The following is a 21,633-nucleotide window of genomic DNA, read 5'->3' as shown; positions in this document are numbered from 1 at the left end:
ACCTGAAACAACATATTTACAAATTAGAAAACAAAGATTGATGTATTTTATTTGAAGAAAAAAAACAGTACATACTTTTTCTTTATATAAAAGGAATTACAGAAAGAAATTTATCCCCCAAACAAAAGCAGTTTTGTAAATACACAGTAAATTAAATTTGCCTGATGACATAATTCATTACATAGTGTTTATGAAGTTTATTCATACAGCCTAGCAGACGTCTGGACTTCCTCCTCAATCATGTCCTGGTGAGTGCTTTGCTACGTAAGAGCTTACTGAGACCAATCTTTGTGTGTGATATTAAGCAATAAGGAAAGTGATTGTGTTTTAGTAATCCAAAGGGGCCATAAGTAGCTGCAGTTCTTTGAAAGTACTGCCATGTCGACCAACTTGCTCTGCACGGTTCCTCACTACGTTACTGAGGTTCTTCAGCTGCTTATAGCACATCTTACACTTCTGGTGCCTGGAAGTCAGGGAACAAAGTATGTACACATGCCTGTACATTAGACAGTATGGTACAGTAGACCATGAATGTTTACACAAGTGACACAGTTGTACCACTGGACTGTACAAATGTTAGGTATGTTACACAAACCTCTCCTCTCGTGTAATATCCACTCCAACAGATGGGGGAGCATTCAGTGTCTCTGAGATTAATGGCCAAAAGCGCTTCAAAATTAACTTCAAAGACATGCACCCAGTCTGCATGTAACTAGGAAGCAGAGAGAAAGGGAAGGAGAGAGCATGAAATCATGAACTAATGAATTATTAATAAATCCCTTCATAAAAATGTGCACAAAAAAAACAACCTTATTGCACAACAAATTCACCCATGTGTTATCCAATCCATGTTGTGTCTAGCAGCACTAGAACTGAGCTACACTTACCATCCACTTTATTAGGAACACCTATACACCTCATTTATGCAGTTATCCAATCATGCACAATGCATAAAATCATGCAGATACAGGCCAAGAGCTGCAGTTAGTGGTTGTTGGTTCGAGACGGGCTAGTTTGAATACTTCATAAACTGCTGATCTCCTGGGATTTTCACACACAACAGTCTCTAAAGTTTACACAGAATTGTACAACAAAACAAAACAAAAAAACCATTGTGTGTGGAGGGTCTGCAGATTTTTGATGAGGGAGATCAGAGGAGAATGACCAGACAGGTCTGAGCTGACGCGAAGTCTATAGTAACTCAAGTTTACTTTGAGTGTAAAGCAACCGCGAACAGAAAAGCATCTCAGAACACAACAAATCAAACCTTGAGGTAGATCAGCTACAACTGCAGAAGACCATATCAGGTTCCACTCCTATCAGCCAAGAACAAAAATCCAAGTCCAACATGACTCAAACTGATGAGTCTGCACCCATGATGGCTTCAGATTCTTGTTCTAGGCTGACAGTAGTGGAACGTAAATGTGGTCTTCTGCTATTGTAGCCCATCTACGCCAAGGTTTGATAGTTTATGCATGCTGAGATGCTTTTCTGCTCACCACGGTTGTAAAGAGTGATTATACGAGTATCCTTCCTGGCAGCTTGACCCCAATCTGGCCATTTTCCTCTGATCTCAGTCATCAGCAAGGCATTTCCACCCATAGACCTGTCACTCACTCAGTGCTTATTGCACCGTTCTGTGTAAGCTCTAGAGACTATTGTGTGTGAAAATCCCAGGAGAGCAACAGTACTCAAACCAGCCCATCTGGTACCAACAACCATGCCACGGTTAAAGTCACAGAGATCACAGTTTTTTCTCCATTCTGATGTTTGATGTGAACGTTAACTGAAGCTCTCGGTCTATTTCTCTATGATTTTTGCATTGCTGCCACACAATTTGCTGATTAGATAACTGCATGAATTTACTGGTGTTCCTAATAAAGTGGATATTGAGTGTATCTGCAAACTTTTTTAAAAAAAAATCCTTCCATTGTTATAGAAATAAAAAAACAAACAAACAAACAAAAAAAAACAGCACCCATATTTTCTCTCATTCCTTTAATATAGCACCCTATGATGAGAAAAAAAATCCCTGTTAATTCACATTAAGCTAAAGACTTTACAAACAAGACCGTGGAGATTGTAGAGGATGGGAGTGTGAGAGATGTTTAATAATCAGTCCCTTGATAAACAGCCACCTTGATGCTAAGTAAGAAAATAGAATAGCTCAATACAGCTAAATAAACACTTCTGTTTTGTACAGATAAGTTTAACATAAGTGTAACAAAATGAGCCTTCACTAATGGAAGCTCAACTGACAGCTTTTTATCAAAAGCACAACAAACGTCTCAGTCAGGAAGAGTAGGGAGCTCATGCTATAAATAAATAAATAAATAAATAGGTGCGTGAACAAGAGACAAAAATAGACAGATTATCCATTAAAGTCACGGTTTATGAAAAAGTCAGCAAGAGTCTTATGTAAATACTTGTGCACTCATTAGAAGCCCTATACAAGCATATTTCAGTGTGTAGAAGCTGATGCTCACCTTTCATATTTACTCTGTAGCAGCTCCTCAAGCTGGGGCAAGATGGTCATGCAGGTGTCTAGTTTCCAAAGTGACCTAAAGATATTCAGATTCCAGGTGTCCAGTTTATTCTTATGCTTCTTCTTATTATTACTATTAGTAGCAGTAGATATAGTAATACTAATAGTCCAGAATTATTGGCACTATTGGTAAAGATGGGTAAAAATGTCATCAAAAAAGAGTTTGTGGTTAATTTGAGTAAAGAAAATAACCTTTATTTGAGGTAAATTTATTCAAAGCAAATAGAAAACAAGTGGATCATGTGGCTCAAAGTTACTGGCATAGAAATTTTATATAACAAGTTTATATAATAACTATACAGTCCCCTCTAAAAGTATTGGAACATTAGAAAGACAATTCTCTTTTCTTCTTCTTTTTTGCTATACACTGAAGGCATCTGGGTTTGAGATTTAAAAACACACACACAAAAAAAAACCCACCACATGTACGAGATGATGGATCAGAATATCAGGTTTCGTTTCCCTTTCTTTATATCTGGATGTGTTAAACAACTCAGAAAATGACGACATGTTTAGTTTGAATCCATCCATTTTTCAAGTGATCAAAAATATTGGAACATGTGACTGATCGGTGTGTCTTGCTGCTCAGGTGTGTCCTGTTAAATTGATTGTAAAGCAATTAATAGCTTTGAATGTTTACTCTTGGTTTGAGGCCTAGGTTTGACCTGTGAAGACTGCATTTGTTGTTAAAAAGAATAAACCAACAAGAAGACCAGAGAGCTGTCTATGGGAGAAAAGCAAGCCATTTTGAAGCTGAGAAAAGAGGGAAAATCAGAGCCATTGCACAAGTAGTCAGCATATGGATCTCAGTTTTGCTCAAGGGCATGCTGCAACAGGTTTGTTCCGTGGTTATCCGTGAAGTTTTGGGAACCAGAGGGTCTCCGATCTTTCTCCGTCTTTTTGTTATGGCCTGACCGTAGACCGTTTTGGACAAATAGAACCACAAATGCTAGATGGTACTGTAACTTTGACTCGAATAAGCATTCTGGGTTATGTTTGGATCATCTAGCAAGTCCAAACTTCTAAATGTACACCAAAATGGTTCTATAAATCAGAGACTCATGCGTTTGACATGCTCATCCCAATCCCAGGTCCTGAACCCCACTGAAAATTTGTGGGGTGAACCAAAATGGAGAGTCCATAAGAGCACACCAGGAAATTGGGAGGATCTGAAAAGATTCATTATTAATCTCAGAATACTTGGTGCTGTTATGTTGGAAAAGTGAGGTGTGCAAATTACTAAACACAGGAGGTGTCTAGTCCAAAAAATTGGAGTACTGCTTTCCTTTATCATAATGGATAAGACTGTGATGGTTGTTGAAAGATTCAAATGCCTGGTAACCACTATCTTTCAGGACCTAGAGTGGGATGCCAACATTAATTGCATTGCCAAAAAAGCCCAGCAATGTCCTTGCTGTGACAGTTAAAAAACAAGTTCAAACTGCAGTAAGAGTGGTTTGCTGAGTTCTACTGAATCACCATTAAGTCTGTCCTCACCACCTCAAGAACAGTTTGATTTGGCTCTGCAACCAGTAATGAGCTGAACAGACTGTAATATATTGTCAGGCTGGATCAAGAACTCAAAGGAAGAAACCTTCCCTCTCTGAAGGACCAGTTCACCTCCTGTGCCAGGAAGGAAGCGGATGCTTTAGATCAATGTCAAAATCACCAGACACAGGAAAAGCCGATTTCCACATACACCGTTTTTTTCTGTGCAATATTTATCTTTGCACCACTCCTCTGTACAATATTCTTTTTTTTTTTTTTTTTTACTTAAAGTACAATAGATGTACAGTGCTGTGAAAAAGTATTTCTTCTGTTTTTGTGTACATCGTACTAAATAGTTTTAGATCTTCAAATGAAATAAAACATAAAACAAAGGCAACTTGAATATAAACACAACAATTATTTACTTTTTGTAAAAAAAATTTTAATGAAGCAAAAAAAAAAAAAAAAAAGTTATCCAACACCAATCTCTAATGTGAAAAACTAATTGCCCCCTTAATTGCCCCTGGTTGTGCCACCTTTAGCAGCAATAACTGCAACCGAACACTTCCGATAACTGGAGATCAGTCTTTCACTTACTTCTAGGACTTACTCCTATGTTTGGATCGTTGTCTTGCTGCAGAATCCAGTTACGCTTGAGTTTCAACTTACAGACTGAAGACCGGATATTCTCCTTTAGGATTTTTTGGTAGAGAGCAGAATTCATATTTCCCTCATTTATTGCAAGTTGTCCAGTCCCTGAAGCAGCAAAGCATCCCCACACCATCACACTTCCTCCACCATGCTTGACCGTAGGTATGATGTTCTTTTTGTGGAATTTTGTGTTTGATTTACGCCAGATGTAACGGGACCCTATCTTCCAAACAGTTCCACTTTCAACTCATCAATCCACAGAACGTTTGAGGATCATCAAGGTGTGTTTTGACAAAATTCAGATGCGCCTTAATGTTCTTCTGGGTTAGCAGCTGTTTTCACTTCGCCAATCTTCCATGGAAGCCATTTTTGCCCAGTGTCTTTCTGATAGTGGAGTCATGAACAGTGACCTATATTTATGCAAGAGAGGCCTGTAGGTCCTTTGATGTTGTCCTTGGATATTTTGTGACTTGCTGGATGAGTAGTCACTGTGCTCTTGGAGGAATTTTGGAAGTTCGAACACTTCTGGGAAGGTTCACTACTGTGCAGAGTTTTTCCATTTGTAGATAGTGGCTCACACTGTGGTTCTTTGGAGTCCCAGAGCCTTAGAAATAGCTTTGTAACCCTTCCCAGACTGATGTATTTCAATCACATTATTCCTCATCGTTTCTTTCTGGAATTTATTTCATCTTTGGTATAGTGTGTTACTGGGTAAGACCCTTTAACCAACTTCATGCTGTTGTAAAAGTTCTATGTAAGTGTTGATTTGATTGAACAGGGTTTGCAGTAATCAGGTCTGTTTGTGTCTACTCCAGCTGAACCCCATTATGAATGCCGTTTCATAGATTTGGGAAATTAGTGACTACGGGGTCAAATACATTTTCACACAGGCCCAGTTGGTATTGGATAAATTTTTTGCTTCAATAAATAACATTATCATTTAAAAACTGTATTTAGTGTTTACTCAGATTTCCTTTGTTTCATCTTAGATTTTGTTTTAATTTCTGAAACAATTTAGTATGAGATATACACAAAACCCAGGAGAAATCAAATAGAAGAGAACAGCAAATACTTTTTCACAGCACTGTATAATATCCACCTCAGACCATAACAATCCTATTATGTACCACTGTTTTCTTCATCATCTTTATTTTACTATAATGTTTATAAGCAGAATAGCTCAAACTACTAAGCCAAATTCCTCGTATACTGTGGTGTACCTGATATAGAATTATTCTAATTGTAATAAATGTGGTTATATATAAAAATAAATAAATAAATCAAACAAAAACAATTATAAGGGTTTTAAATATACTTTTTTTAATCCTAAATATTCTTCAATTAAAAGGTGAGATTTCTTGTGTTTTCAGCGTGAGATTAAAACAACTATGTGTGGCACGGTAGCAACATGGGGGTTAGCATTGCAGCCTCACATTTTGATCCTGAGTTCAGAAGTTAAGCATGTTATCCCCGTGTTTGCATGGGTTTCCTCTGGGTTCTCCCGTTATATCCCACCTCCCAAATACATGCAGGTAGGTGGATTAGCTACACTAAACTGCCCATAGGTCTGAATGAGTGTGTGAACGCATTTGTGATTGGTGCCCTGTGATGGACTGGTGTGCCATCTGGGGTGAATTTTCTGTGCTCAGTGTTCCCTGGATGACCTCCAGATTCACTACCGCCCTCACCAGGATAAAGCAGTTACTAAGGATGAATGAATATATGATTCATCTAACCACTAATATACATATACACACACACACATTTTATTTATATTATATATATATATATATATATATATAAAATATATATATATATATATATATATATATATATATATATATATATATATATATATATATATATATATAAAATATATATATATATAAAATATATATATATATATATATATATATATATTTTATATATATATATATATAAAATATATATATATATATATATATATATATATATATAAAATATATATATAAAAAATATATATATATATATATATATATATATATATATATATATATATATATATATATATATATATATATATATATATATATATATCCCCTTTTATTCTTTACTAAGGGTGCCAATAATTCTGAACCTGATTGTTCTGAAATTAAGTTCAGTTTTTAAATCAATGCGAGGTTGTGTGTGAGGCTGTAGGCGTATGCTTACGGTTTGAGGTTGATTATATTGAGGATGTCCACCACAATGGACAGATCGTTCATGGACGTAGCAGAATCGAGTGATGTCTGAAATGTGAAGCAGTGCTTGAGAGCAAATCACAGACCAGGGCAAATTCTCTGTTCTTGTACTGTATATACTGTATACCAGACTTGTTCAACACTTACCTTGATGTCGCCACCAGCCCAGAGAGCCCGTACTGTGTCAAGGTTTTTGTGTCTGCTAGTCAACATCACACACATAGTGCTATGCCCTTTTCTGATCTGAACCAATGCCTCTTCATCTGCTGTGACACTGGTGTTTCCACTTAGTCCAGGCTCATTTACACAAAGACATACATAACCAACTTACAAAACACAGAACTTGAATGTGTAAGAATTGAAATGTTACCCAAAAACAGAAAGCGGCACTCACTTGTAAAATGTCCCCGAAAATAAGGCCGAGGGGCTCAATGGAGGGGTTAACGGCTAATTTGGGTTCGAGTTTGGATGTCGTGACGACATGCCTTGAGACTGATACAGGCTGGGCTGGAGCTGTGGGCGTTACTGTGCAGGAAACATTGGGGGCCTTCAACTGTACAGACAGATGCAAAAGAAGTAACATAACATCACTGAGCTTTAAAATACGTTTTCATGCAAGACTGGGGTTTGGGTTAGAGTTGATATGCTTCAGGGACATACTTGGTCAGGCAATGTAGTAATGATTTCTTCTGCTAAGTGGGGCTTCACCTGGAAACTTTCTAAAGTAGATACAGAATATTTTGTAACTGTTAGGAAAAATGGGAGCGCCATCATAAACACAAATGCACACAAACAGCCCTCAATATAAAGTATAAAGAAACTCACCATCCACAAGTGGTGCAGGGAAGGGTTCACGCCTTTTAGGAGGTGTTCGTGCTGGGCAGAAAATACCAGACAGTACAAGAGAGAAGCAGAGAGACTGTCAGAGTTTGGCTGAGATATAGAGTAAGCTCAATTGGTAAACAACAGAAGTACAGCATAAATTAAAATGCATGCTCATGTAGTTCTCTCACAGATAGCACTGCGGGGCTGAAATATCTCTTTATAATCATCTGGATTTGTGATTTCTGCTTTGCTCTCCTCATCACGCTCATCCTCGCTGCTAGGGCTACGCCTCTCCCCCTCAACACACCTGTCTCCATCTGCATTCTGTTTCATTCTGCATACAGAATCTTAACTTCACATAACACAACTTTAAATTTACATAACCCAAAAATATTAAGTCTTTTATGTATGGATATATACACAAGCTAAATAAACCCACACACACCATGAATCACTTAGATCAGAGGTTCTCAACCTTTTGCAACTAAAGCCCGCCCCTAGCCTTCCCCATCATGTCGCACCCTGCCCCCAATATTGGAGGAGACCAGGTATAGTGATTACCTGTGCTATATTTAAAAAAAAAAAAAAAAAATGTCTCTCTCTAGATAATATTTTATATATATATATATATATATATATATATATATATATATATATATATATATATATATATATATATATATATATATATATATATATATATATATATATATATATATATATATATATATACATACATACATACATACACACATATATACACACACATATATACACACACACACACACATATATACACACACACACACACACATATATACACACACACACACACACACACACACACACATACATATATACACACACACACACACACATATACACACACACACACACATATACACACACATATATATATATATATACACACACATATATAGACACACAAAAAAAATAAAATGTGCTTTTAATAGATTTGTTTTTGCTTTCGTGTTTCGATATTTTTTATATTAATTTTTCATAACGTGATTTTTTTAAAAAAATTAACATGACTTTTATATATATATATATAACAGACAGGTATGTAAGATGTAAGATGAATGATCAAAATGTTTCTAAACACTACAACTACTCTGAACAAGAGAACTAGGTTGTAATAACATGGACTATTTTACATGTAAAACATGTTGCATTACATTCGTCTTGCATTCTAAAAACATTTGCATACGAATGATGTAAATAGGGACGAAGGGCGTGTCTCGTTATCCAGGACATTTTTAAATCTCCGGCTCTGAACAGAGCAGACGCAGAGAGAGGTGTGAGTGCAGCGGGAAAGAAAGACCTCGCGCTTGCAGGACAGTACTGGTGACATTTGGAAAGTTGCTAAGGTTTGTCCAAAAAGTTGCTAGGCGCTAGGTCTGAAAAGTCGCTAAGTTGGCAACACTGGTCTGCACTGACCGCTACATAAAAGGCTGTCTATTTTTATAAAAAATAAAACTAGATAGAGCTTACTCCGCCTCTCCCCAGCAAAAAGAAAATACAGAAGGAGAGAGAATGTGGAGTTTTTCAATTTATGCACATTCTATTTGAAAAGCAATAAAATACACAGAGGACCCAAATGATGCAATGTCTGAATTCTAAAAAAAAAAAAATATTCACACCCCCGGTTGAGAACCACTGATTTAGATAAGTCCATTAACACACCCACAACCAGTGTATGTCTTAATTCTAGGCTTCATTGTTTTGTTTTTTTTAGAATTAATTAGTTAAAAAATTAATCTAATTGAAGCTAACGAATTAGACAGACAACTTTAATCTATATAGTTATGACAGTGTCTGTCTAGGCACAAAAGAGTACGGAGACGAACTTCTGTCTGCTGCAGGACATGGTGGGACGCTCATAGTTGCGCCTTAGTGTTACTCCTATAGGAATGGGTGCAGCAAGTGGCTTGCCACCATGAATTTGTTCTTGGACAGCTCCTGATTTCTTCACTCGGTCCAGATCCACAACATACAAGCTCACATTCGTCTGGCTGCACGACACTCCAATCTAACAACAGCAAAGATTGAGATAAAGAGGAGTCATTTTTCAGCACCATTAAGACACTCTTTTATCGATTAACTTGAAAGGGAAGTTCAGTATATTTTGAACAATAGTGGCTAGTTACTTGTTAAGTAACATTTTTCACAGGTCGATAGTTTTATTTTGTCATTTTTATATTATTTACTCAGTAAATAATAGCAGTCAAATTGGAAATGTACACTAACAACCAAGATTAACCTTAACCAATTTAGTTAGTCGATCATTTAGCAGAGCCAAATCTAGGCAAATATAACAATCAAAATGTTCATCATTAACATCAGCTTTCTAACTAATAAACAAACATGCTGACTCCATTATCACAGGGACTTCTAAATATGTGTGTATAAACATATTTACAAATACAGAAAAAATAATTCAAAGTGAGTTACTGACCATTTGACTGTTACAGATTGCAAAGTCCACCACTTTGCCCCAGCCTACACGTACTACATCAAAGCAGCAGTCTGGCTCCCAGCCATACACACGCAATGTGTCATCTGAGCCACTGTATAAACAGCTACCATCAGGACTGAATAAGACACACCTGAGAGAGAGAGAGAGAGAGAGAGAGAGAGAGAGAGAGAGAGAGAGAGAGAGAGAGAGAGAGAAATCTGAAGGGGACGGTTATATCACAAACTTTTTTTAAACTTCAATGCATAAAGTCAAAGTATAAAATCATGACCTCTAGAGATCTGGATAATAACCTTCCAGATGTTTCACCCTCTGATGAGCCAATCATCTTGAATTTCTCCAGATCCCATAACTTTATGGTCCTGCCAAAAACAAACTTTCCGTTATAAACCTCAAATGTAAGAAGCCCTGAAAGTTGACACAAAGCTCACATTATGCATATATCAATATAGACATTTATTTTTGTGAAAACTACATAGTGCAAACAAAGGGATTTATTTATTGTTCATCAGTAAAATGCATAATTTCAGCATAATTTGCAAAGGAGTTACTGCATATTAATATGTGGATTACATGGTCAATTGTCTGCAAGGAAATGCAACACACTTTCAACGTATGGGAGACCTCATGGGGAAAACTAAGGTTGCTGCTGGAAGTGGTATTAGTGAGGCCAGCAGGGGGCGCTCACCCTGTGTGGGACCTAATGCCCCAGTATAGTGATAGGGACACTATAGCGTAAAAACGGCACCATCTTTCGGATGAGACTGATGTCCTGACCCTCTGTGGTCATTAAAAATCCCCCAAAATTCCCCCATTGACCCTTCTCTATCATCACCTCTAATAATCTCCATCTCTGATTTGGCTACATCACTCTCTCCTCTACAGTAATAGCTTGTGTGTGGTGGGCATCCTGGCTTTATGGCTGCCATCGTATCATCCAGGTGGATGCTACACACTAGTGGTGGTTAAGGAGATTTCCCCATCCAGTACTGGATTTTCTAGGCACAGCATTCATAATGCTGTGCCTAGAAAAGTGCCTAGAAAAGTCTTATATAAACTAAGGAATTATTATTATTAAACTTTTTGCAATATTTTTTTTCTTTCATTTTCACCACTACCTTGTATGATTTTAAATGGCTGTGATACTGTGAAACCATGAAATTTTTAGACTAGGTTATCATACTGTGTAAATTTCCACCAACACTCCTAAATGACACACAACTTTACTGTCGGTTTCCACACATGTAAGGATGATGTGTGTTCTGACCAAGGACTAATATCTGCCCTTATAACAGAAAGGTTCGCTCATTGGTATAAACAAGACAATTTGGTCTTGGTCTTTGGCTTTTGGTCTGCTTACTTTTCATCCACTGATTTTATGATTCCTTTCACATCCCACATATTTCTTGTGTTTTTACTCCTTTTTTATATTTTGTAATAAACCTGCGTAATGGATTAATAATAGTAAGTTAAATGCCTAGAGTGATAAGTTACCCCAGCTTTATAAATTAAAACAATTATAATTAAATTACACAAAAATTATAAATTGGAGTTTGGTGTTAACACATGCATTTATCTTGTACCTGGACCCATGTGCTGCATTATTTGTAGCTCAGCAAGGGGAAAGCTAATTTGCAGAACACCCTACACAATCAACACGCTTTAAGTCTATCCGGCTTTCTTAGTGTAATTTTAACAGGTTTAACTTCTAAAATCACATCAACTACTAGATCCTTCAGATATCTTCTTCACAACATCTGGAGAATGCAACCTCGGCTGATGACAGAAGCTCTCAACTTCTGTTACAAGCTACTAAAAATCTAAAGAGCATTCATAATGCTGTTCCTGGTCCAGTCCATAGATCCTGATGTTTTCTCTTGTGACCAATCTATGCAAGAGAGTGCAGTATGGATAAGAGTATATGCTAAATAACAATATAAGTGAAGGCTTTAACTGATCTGATCAACAGTTCAGAGTACTATCTGGGGAACAATGCATAATTATGGTTTCGATCCATGTCCAAATAAGTAAGTAAGTAAGTAAGTAAGTAAATAAATAAATAAATAATGTGGGGAGCATGCCATGTTGAGGGATGAACATGATGTGCTTGGGTCAAATGCAAGAAAATGTCAGTTTTTATTATAATGATGAACCACTGGCTGTTCAGAACACACCGTTTGTCAGGAAGCTTCTTTTGCCCAAGCTGGAAAGTACATGCTTGACAGGTTTTATCCTACACTGAAAATAGAAGGCAAAAACACAGCTCTGCAATTCAACACGCCTGTCTCCCATGTCCTCCTGCCATGAAGTTCAGCCAGTGTTGCAAGTGTATGAAGTCACTTTATAAATATAACAATACCATACATTTTGAAATAACAGCCATGATGTGAATAACAATGCACTACTAAAGCCATAATGTATGTATACGTTTCATGTTTAGCTGGGCTGTCCACCTAGTCTATTTCTAGGTACTGTAAAAGTGTGGGGCAGTGGAAATGGGATGTGGGGGAAAACAGTAAAAAAAAAAAATATATCATGCATTTATCTTTTACAAATCACTTGTCTAAAGGTAGAAACTGCAGTGCACATATATGCAGGGTTATACGGTAAGATGTAGACAACAGAAAGGTTTACATGAAGGAAGATGTAAGCTTCCAGTAAAAAAAGTTTACTTTTTTCCTATTCTTAGGTAAAAGATTGTGTGTCCACATCTCATCCAAAACACATCCTGTATACACTCTTGAGGTTCTACCACGACCATTACAGAATGACCAGCACAGGAGAGCAAACAGCAACTTGATCACTTTCTAATTTTCATTACCAATAAAATAATTTGTAAACTGTTATATTTGACACTTCTTTGTAAGCTTTAATGTTTTTTTGTACAATTTTAGAAAACAATGGCTGTAAATGGTCAAAATGTTACTTTTTTTTTTAGATTAACTTTTTGGTGGCATCCTGTGGAAGCAGGGGCGTGCTCGAGTGCCGGTTTGTGAATGGAGGGTGAAGCCAGGTGCCAGAACAGCACCGTCAGCACTTTCGACTGACCTTTCACGAACTCAACTGCCTGTTTGCATTCGCCCAGAAGGGTGGCTGCTGGCTGAGGGACGCAGTGCTGAGGATGTGATCGACCTCATGGTGCTGGAGCAGTTTATCGCCTGACTTCTGGAAGGGATGGCGGAATGGGTCCAGTGCCACCGCCGAGGTGGTCTACTTGGCGGAGGATCATTTAGTGGCATATATGGGCACAGGCAAGCCCCTCCCTTCTTTCTTGCTCTCATACCTCCCCCTCTTCTCCCCACCCTCTCCCTGTACCTGCTCCATGGAAATGGGGGCCCATACCCACGATAGCCAGTCTCCCATGCTTTCCCTCCCCCTTCCTTTCCCGCTGTGACCGTCCCTTCTCTTCCCCAGGTGGGTGAATCCGAAGCCGCAGGTGTAGGATTAAAGCCTGGGCCAGTGTGTTGGTGTTATGGGGAGCCTGGGCATTTTTAGGACCAATACCACATGATGGAGGTGGGACATACCGCATACCAGTGAGTATTCAAGGGGGTACATACCTCACATTGGTGGATTCGGGCTGTAACCAGACCTCAATTCACCAACGCTTGGTTCAAGGTGAGGCATTGGGAAAAGCACATTTAGTGAATGTGACACATGTGCAAGGGAATGTTCAGAAATATCTGCTGGTGCCGGTCATCATTCATTTTGGTGGCAAAAACATATAGTGGAGGCGGCAATTAGTCCTCACTCACCCATCCACTAATTTTGGGGACAAATTGGCCAGGGTCCCAAGCAGAGAAATGTTTATGGATGGGACCTGCAATAGTGAAAAACGGTGTGGGATGTGCACAGCATTGGCTTGGGAGGCGTCTACGTCAGCTCCACGTTAGGGATACATCAAGGGGGTGGGGGGGGGGGGCTCTGCCAGATGTTGGTTCCGAGAACCAATTGAGAGAACACAAAGCGTGTTACACATCCCTAATAAATAAGGTTAACTGATGTTAACTATATACTTGACTTATGTTACCTAGGTCAAATACACTGTACACTGATAGATTTGATTTCACATTAATCCTGGACTAATCTTTTTGTACATTTTGGAGTGATATCCTGTAGCAGCATACTCCAATGTTAAAATGCCGAGTTTCAACGAAAAATGTGTAAACGCATGCAACGCATCTAAATCAACAATAACAAAATGCTGAAAAAATAACAAAAGGGCTGGAAAAATTTGCAATTGTTATGGGGTTCCTGGTGGTTGCTAGGGTGTTGCTGTAGTATTTTAGGTGACTGCTATAGTAGGCATTTGCTGGACTGTTGCTAGGGTGTCCAGGCTGGTTGCTAATGTGTTGCTGGGAAGTTGATATGTTATCCTAGGTGGTTGCTAGAGTGTTTATAAAAAGAAAGACATAAAAAAAAAGGGTAATAGAAAGAAAGCAAGGACATGAAGACAGTGAAACAGATAGGAGTTAAAATTAAATGAATATGAACTCAAAGTGCAGATTTTCAGCTTTGAGTGCATTTACATCCAAATCAGGTGAACGGTGTAGGAATTGCAGCACTTTTTATATGTGCTCACTCCTCTTGGTGCAGTCTATCCTTTATGAGGGATACAAAATAAATTTTATTTACTTTCAATTTAACTACTGCTTCAGCTGAGAAAAGCAGAAAAGCATAGTTTTCAGGTGTCTCCTACAGTGCATCACCATATCAGGGGGTTAAAAATAGCAAATGCTACAGCTAATCCATAGATGCTTGTCTGTCAGAATCATGATGATTTCACCTCTGTATTTAACACATGATCCCTTCACTGTTATACAGAAATCTTTTACAACAAACTCCACCTACTGGAGGATCTCAGGCTTCCAGACTGACAGGGAACTGCAAGTGAGACTGGGAAGCTTCAGACTCTCTTACCCTCAAACCTGGATCAGCTTAAGGTTGTGTTACCAGCCATGCTCTCCTCTGTTTACACAAATAACTGAACCGCCAAAGATCCTTCCAAAAACTTCCAAGGTTTACACAACCATCATCAGACTCATACAGAATGGAGATGAGCATTTCGGCAAGTGGTGGACCAGCCTGTGTCCTGGTGCAGTCGTAACAACTTTGAGGTAACAGGTGGAGCTATTCAAATTTACAATAACAGTTACCCCTCACCTGAATTTGGATTGTAACAATGACACCAGGGGCAGTTTAGGAAATTCTGCACATATCAAATACACTGCAATCAAAGAATACTCCATTACGGTTTGGTTTGGCTCTACCACCTCACAGGAGAAGCCAAATGCCAACACATCATTCAATCCCCTTGTGACCTTCCCTCCCTCACCAACTTACTGTATATGTCAGCAGAGCCAAGAGGAGAGCAGATAAAATTGTCTCGAACCCCACTCATTCTTTTTAAAAGCACTTTCATTAAGGGTGAGGTACCAGACAATAAAAACTTACAGAAGTAGACAGAGTTTATTTCCCTGAGCTGTAGCCCTTCATAAACACCAACCCACAAATGAATTACTGAACTGTGATCTGAACCGCAAAGTAATACATTATATGATATATTATACATCATATGATGTATATTGCATGAGATACGGTATTCATAATTCTGCACTTGTGACATTGTTCACACTTCTGTTTAATCTGTATTTATTGTCCAAAATTCTCTGATTCTGATTAACTAGCCTATTTTTGTCAGCTGTAGGGTGCCTGTTCCAGAAAAATGCATCCTGAAGAGCCAATGATCCCAGTTGCAAATAGCTTTTGGTACAACATATACCTGGTGTTTTGCATCTTAACTTTATTCTTTGATTAAGTTAACTGGCTAGTTTATTGAGACTAGCAATGTGCGAAAAGCATACTGATGATGGATGACAAGGTAACGGACTGTTTGATACCTGTGGAGATTCTCTTTCTTCCTCTGGTTTGTGTATTCACATTGTATGCTTTTATAACCGCTGCACACTAACCAGAAGCAATGGGCAAATAATGAACAATAAAATGTATTAATTAAATTTTTGCTTTGAAAACATCAACAACTCTGCTATGGTTCTCTTATGCACTCAATTACAGTCACTACCTGTCAGCACTTCCTGAAGCCAGAAGGTACTCATTTGGGTGGAACTGGACAACAGAAACCGCTGATGTGTGTGCTGTGAATTCTGTGATCATCTTCCCAGCCGTTAAATCCCAAAGCTAGAGTAGGAAAAAGAAAAGCACACAAAGATAATACATATAAACAATACCCAGGGGCATGTCTACATTTTAAATAAAACATCTAAGTGTTAAACAGGCACCATGTCTTACCTTAATTGTGCTGTCATCACTGGCTGAAGCAAGCCACTTTCCATCAGGGCTAAAGCCCAGACAACGCACTGCTTGAGTATGACCCTATGTGAAAAGTAAATTTTTTATGAAGAAGAGAAAACAAAACCTGAATTCAGAAATACATTGGGGGCAGTGACGGCTCTGGGTTACTGATCGGAAGGTCAGGGGTTCAAGCCCTGGTGCTACCAAGCTGCCACTGTCGGGCCGTGAGCCCTTGCTCCCTCTGCTCCAGGGGTTCCGTATCAGGGCTGACCCTGTGCTCTGACCCTAACTTCATAACATGCTGGCATATGGCATACAGGTGCTGTAATACATGTGACCATTAAAGACTCAATCATCATCATTATTTAGGCTCATATTTATACAGAAATATAGAAAATTCTAAATTCGGACCCTGCACTCTGACCCCAAGTTCCTGGAATATTGGGGTATGCAAAGAAAAGAATTTCACTGTGCTATGACCAATAAAGTCTATCATTACTTACACTGTACAGTTACACTACTGCCTATACCGTCAAAATATTTTGCTATTCAAAATTAATTCTATTATCCCTATTCTTCAACACATGCAGCTTATCAACTGACCCCTTGATTGTCCAGGCTATTTAAAGCCGATTTATACTTTTGCATAGTTGCACATGCACGTATCTACTCAACACGGACAAAGGGATTATTTGGTAGCTTGAAGAATGCGGCATGTGGAACAGACGATGAGCAACCATGAGTGGTTGAGAAGGGAAGTCTGTCCATTGGTACTGGGACTGGAACCTAAATTATTCACCGTTGTTTTCTCTAGCTGAGCCATAGAAAGCTATTTCATCAGCTTTCTGCTAGAGTTAGCCACCAAATTTATACAACTCATCACTTAAACACTGTTTAGAGAGGTTGTTCTAATAAGCATGAGAAACAGAATAAGTAGTTTTTGCCCCACAAACTTTATTTTTGATGCTCAGCATGCACAACTTTATTCATTAGGAAAATGGGGCAATGAGAGACACATTTCAGAATTTACGATAGTGAATTTATCTTCAGGAACCTAACTGAAATATATATGTTTTTGGATTGTTTTGCCATGTACAACTCTTCTTCATTTTGCATTGGATTTTTGTTTATTTTATTTTTTAAAATTTATAAATAACATACATCACAACCAGTAACATCAAATATGAATTTTATGTTACTAGACAGTCCCAAATTTTAACTGAATACTCCTGCTCTAGGTGAAGTTTATAATGACTCACTTACCTTATACCGGAACACACACCCTTTCCTCCTCAAATCCCATAACTATAAGAGACAATATTATTATGCTTTTAAGTACAATACACAAACATTTATATTCTTTTGAAGGTTATTTAAATTGTATAGGTAAGTATAGTGGAGAAGTGTGTGCATCTTCTGGTCACCTTAATGTTAGTATCCATGGAACCTGAGGCCAGGTATTCCCCAAATGGGTGAAAGTCTACACTGCAGATATTAGCCTTGTGACCCATCAATGTCCGAAATACTAAAAACAAGACATACCACATTTATAAACACACACCCTGTCAACCCACACCAACACATATACTCACCATCCACTTTATTAGTAACCCCTATACACTTGCACATTCATGTACATGTTATCATGTGGTAGCAGTGCAATGCAAAAAATCATGCAGACACAGGTCAAGAGCTTCAGTTAGTGTTCAGATCAGATCACATGATGACAATGTTCACATCACAGAATTGCACGAAAACAAAAACACTGAGTAAGTGACAGTTCTGTGGGTGGAAACAACTTGTTGATAAGAGGGGTCAAAGGAAAATTCCCAGATTGCTCTGAGGTGCCAGGAAGGATAGAGTAACTCAAATAGTCACTCTTTACAACCATGGTGTACTCACCATGGTTGTAAAGAGTGATTATTTGAGTTACTCTATCCTTCCTGTCACCTCAGACCAATCTAAATCATCGAGTGAGATGCTTTTCTACTGAAAAGCATCTCACTTGATCATGCACACAACATTGAGATGGATTAGATAAGAGAACTGCAGGAAGGTGTAGTTGTACAGGTGTTCCTTATAAAGTGGATGGTGAGTGTATATAAAAAGGCACAAAACTCACTTTTAGCAGCCTCCAAGTCCCAGACCCGCAGAGAACCTGACTGAGAGCCAGCTACCACCTGCTCCTCTGAGGTACTGAACTGGACACATTCCACAGGGCTTGTGTGGCCCGTCAAACTCTACACATAAAGACACAACAATATCAGCTCATGACAGACAGGAAATGCCTCAGAGGGGAAAAAAACAAGTTAATAGACACATCCTTTAGCATTTCCACTCTCGAACACAGGTGTGTTATTGGGACCACTACCATAATGCAATTAGATTTGTTGACAGCCCAGATGTTGACTCTGCAGTCCTCCCCTCCTGTAGCCAGCAAGCGACTTGATGATTTACCCAACACCAGTGAAGACACGTTACTTGGCTGGGCCACCACATCTTCTAAAATAGAGTAGAAATGTACATTACGGATAGAAATAAAACCTGTAACGCTACAGTAAAAATCCTCAAGGATAAGTTAAACGAGCAAAAGAATCTAATAAAGTTATCAGGAACAATTAGTCAAATCAGAATTTTTCCTAGACTGCAAATACCTTTACCTTTATGAATTCTTACTTAAATATTATTTAATTTATTAACTCATTATTATTAAAACCAAAACTGAACAGAAACTGGTAGTTTCATTCTAAACAAGGACACAACGAAAGCACTTAAAAAAGGTACTCACGCAGTTTCCATGACATTTTCTTGACAGTGGACACTGCCATGGTCAACACAACAGCAACCTCCCTGTAAGATATAGGAACAGATAAGCTCAAAATTTAATGTGATCTCTGATTTTGACAATACCTGGACAAAAGAACATATTGAAATCATTCACATGGCTGGATCAAGAAGTTGTAGCAAGGTGGCAGGACACAAGGCAGGGGACACCCTGGACAGGGTGCCGACCCATCTCAGGGCACAATCTCACTCTCTCTCACACACACACTCACACACACGAATCTGGAAATGTCAATCAGCCTACAGCGCATGTTTATGGACTGGAGGAGGAAACCGGAGTACCTGGAGGAGGAAACCGGAGTACCTGGAGGAGGAAACCCCCTGGCTAACCTTTTCTAACCACTTAGTTGTAACAAAGCTTCAATTCCATTTACTTATTTAAAATAAAAATTCAGTTTCTTTGCTTTCAGGCCGTATCGCTTGTGGATTTTGCTTATTTGACAGGAAGTTATTGTAGCTAGTAGGAAACCCTCAGCTCCGTTACAGTGACTAATATTCTAAAAGAAACAGTTAACAGTTCTACGGTTCTGTGAGCTTTTACCGGATAACTAAACTGGGCCCTGTTAAGGGGACATTCAAATATCATTAAATTTCCTCCGGCTAACTGCACACATTGCTTTGTTTTGTTTGTGGCAACTCACTCAGTGCTTACCAAATAACAACGGTTCTGATTGGTTCCTCAGGAGAAAGACGCGACCAATCAACTGTTTGAGTCTTGTGAAGCAGAATTTAAAGAAGGCGCTCGGACATACCAGACAGTACACTAATAAATACCACTTCACTCTGTAGACATGCCAACAAAACGGGGGAAAGCAGTATAGCCTGAGTAGCGGACGTAGCTGCTGAGCTCCGAGGCGTGTGTAGGCGAAAAAAAACCTCCGTTGCTTAGAAACACTTTACACGGTGCTTGATTCGTTCAGATAAAACACGTGACCAATGACGTCAACAGTTTCCCCCTCAGCACACAACCACGTGACTGCTTTGGCGATTGCTGTCATTCGCACCAGTGGTATTAATGGAGGTAGTTGGGGAGCACCAGCATGTCTATAGAAGGCAGAAACTACTGGATGGGAGGAGAGAAAATGTTATTGTCTATACTTTATTTTTTATTTAGCATTATATTGTTTATTGTGTTTGTAACAATATTGCCCTGAAATGAACATCCATCCATCTATTTTCTGTAAATTTCTATCATCTTATCTTGCACAGGTTCCCGGAGGCCGGGTTCAGGTGTTCAGGTACAGGGGAGCCTGGATCCTTTCTCAGGGGACTAGGGGCATAAGGCGGGGTGTGACACACTGGACAGGGCACCACCCCATCGTAGCTGAAATGAGCAACATTATTCTAAATTTAACTAAACCCACAAAATAAATGTCATAATATCTCATCACAACAGTTCTGGAAACTCAACTGGACATGACTCTCCACCAACCAATCAATGTTCACCTCAAGACCAGTTAACACACATCAGTACAAATACTGATGATGCACCATTAACTCTCTGCAGGATGCAAGCTAACACGTCATGTCAGTGGTGTGTGTGTTGCTGCAAATGTCATCTGTTGACTCTACTCCACCCCAAACGTGCTATCATGTCCTCTTCCTCTTATCAAGGTCATATTTGAAAGAATTGATGTGGATCTTGTTGGGCCATGAGACAGGTCAGCTTGAGAATATCACTTCATATTAGTTCTTGTGGACTATGCAACATTATATATATATATATATATATATATATATATATATATATATATATATATATATATATATAAACCAATGTGTCTTTGTGAACAATCTCCGTGAAGAACATGGCTGAGACACTGTTTCAAGTAATCTCCTGAGTTGGGATCCCGTAAGAGATCCTAACTGGTCAACACATATACATATACATATACATATACACTACATGAACTTTACAAATTATTGGGAATTAAACCAATGTGAAGCAGCCTATATTGTCCTCAAACTGACGGGTTTGTGTTTTCATAAGTTTTCATAAGTTTGTGCATGAAGATATCCGAAATTTCACGGGTTTTCATAAGTTTGTGCATGAAGATATCCGAAATTGAAACAAATGGTTGGAAGTTCTATTATTTGCAGTCTGGGAGGTACCACACGCCTACACTGGGTCTTCCCCTTTTGAATTATTATACAGACAGAAGCCCCCGAGTGTGTTGGGTACAATTAAGGAAAGCTGGGAGGACTGTCCAATGCCCAGTAAACATGAGGTTCAGTACATCCTGGATCTGCAAGCA

The 21,633-nt window shown here is 38.6% G+C and overlaps 1 protein-coding gene across 2 annotated transcripts; it reads right to left on the bottom strand.

The window, feature by feature from the left end:
• Positions 1-23: 23 nt before the first annotated feature.
• Positions 24-20,280, bottom strand: katnb1 (katanin p80 (WD repeat containing) subunit B 1). 2 transcript variants are annotated; one of them, XM_017477670.3, is made up of 20 exons: positions 20,031-20,280; positions 19,323-19,384; positions 18,906-19,036; positions 18,657-18,774; positions 17,959-18,059; positions 17,798-17,839; positions 16,532-16,615; positions 16,305-16,420; positions 10,516-10,584; positions 10,205-10,355; positions 9,597-9,778; positions 7,917-8,062; positions 7,729-7,779; positions 7,564-7,622; positions 7,298-7,456; positions 7,051-7,200; positions 6,875-6,951; positions 2,487-2,561; positions 596-712; positions 24-463 (listed from the first exon to the last, which is right to left on the bottom strand). In XM_017477670.3, the coding sequence occupies exons 2-20, from the start codon at positions 19,360-19,362 to the stop codon at positions 328-330; spliced, it is 2,004 nt and encodes a 667-aa protein (XP_017333159.1). In that variant the 5' UTR covers positions 19,363-19,384; positions 20,031-20,280; the 3' UTR covers positions 24-327. The 2 variants fall into 2 exon arrangements, with proteins under 2 accessions (XP_017333159.1, XP_017333160.1); XM_017477671.3 differs by lacking the exon at positions 20,031-20,280 and adding an exon at positions 19,661-19,901.
• Between the last annotated feature and the right edge of the window lie 1,353 nt (positions 20,281-21,633).

This window comes from Ictalurus punctatus, chromosome 10 (assembly GCF_001660625.3).
Source record: "Ictalurus punctatus breed USDA103 chromosome 10, Coco_2.0, whole genome shotgun sequence".
In the NCBI taxonomy this organism is placed as follows: Eukaryota; Metazoa; Chordata; class Actinopteri; order Siluriformes; family Ictaluridae; genus Ictalurus; species Ictalurus punctatus.
The sequence above is the reverse complement of the archived record's forward strand: the minus strand, read 5'-3'. Positions and strand labels throughout refer to the sequence as shown.

Excerpts from the sequence above, each read along its gene's own strand:
- katnb1 (XM_017477670.3), bottom strand. The coding sequence starts at position 19,362 with ATGGCAGTGTCCACTGTCAAGAAAATGTCATGGAAACTGC. Across the intron at positions 19,037-19,322 it reads GAAAATGTCATGGAAACTGC|AAGATGTGGTGGCCCAGCCA; the intron begins GTGAGTACCTTT and ends ACTCTATTTTAG. Across the intron at positions 8,063-9,596 it reads ATGTCCTGCAGCAGACAGAA|AATGAAACAGAATGCAGATG; the intron begins GTTCGTCTCCGT and ends TTCTGTATGCAG.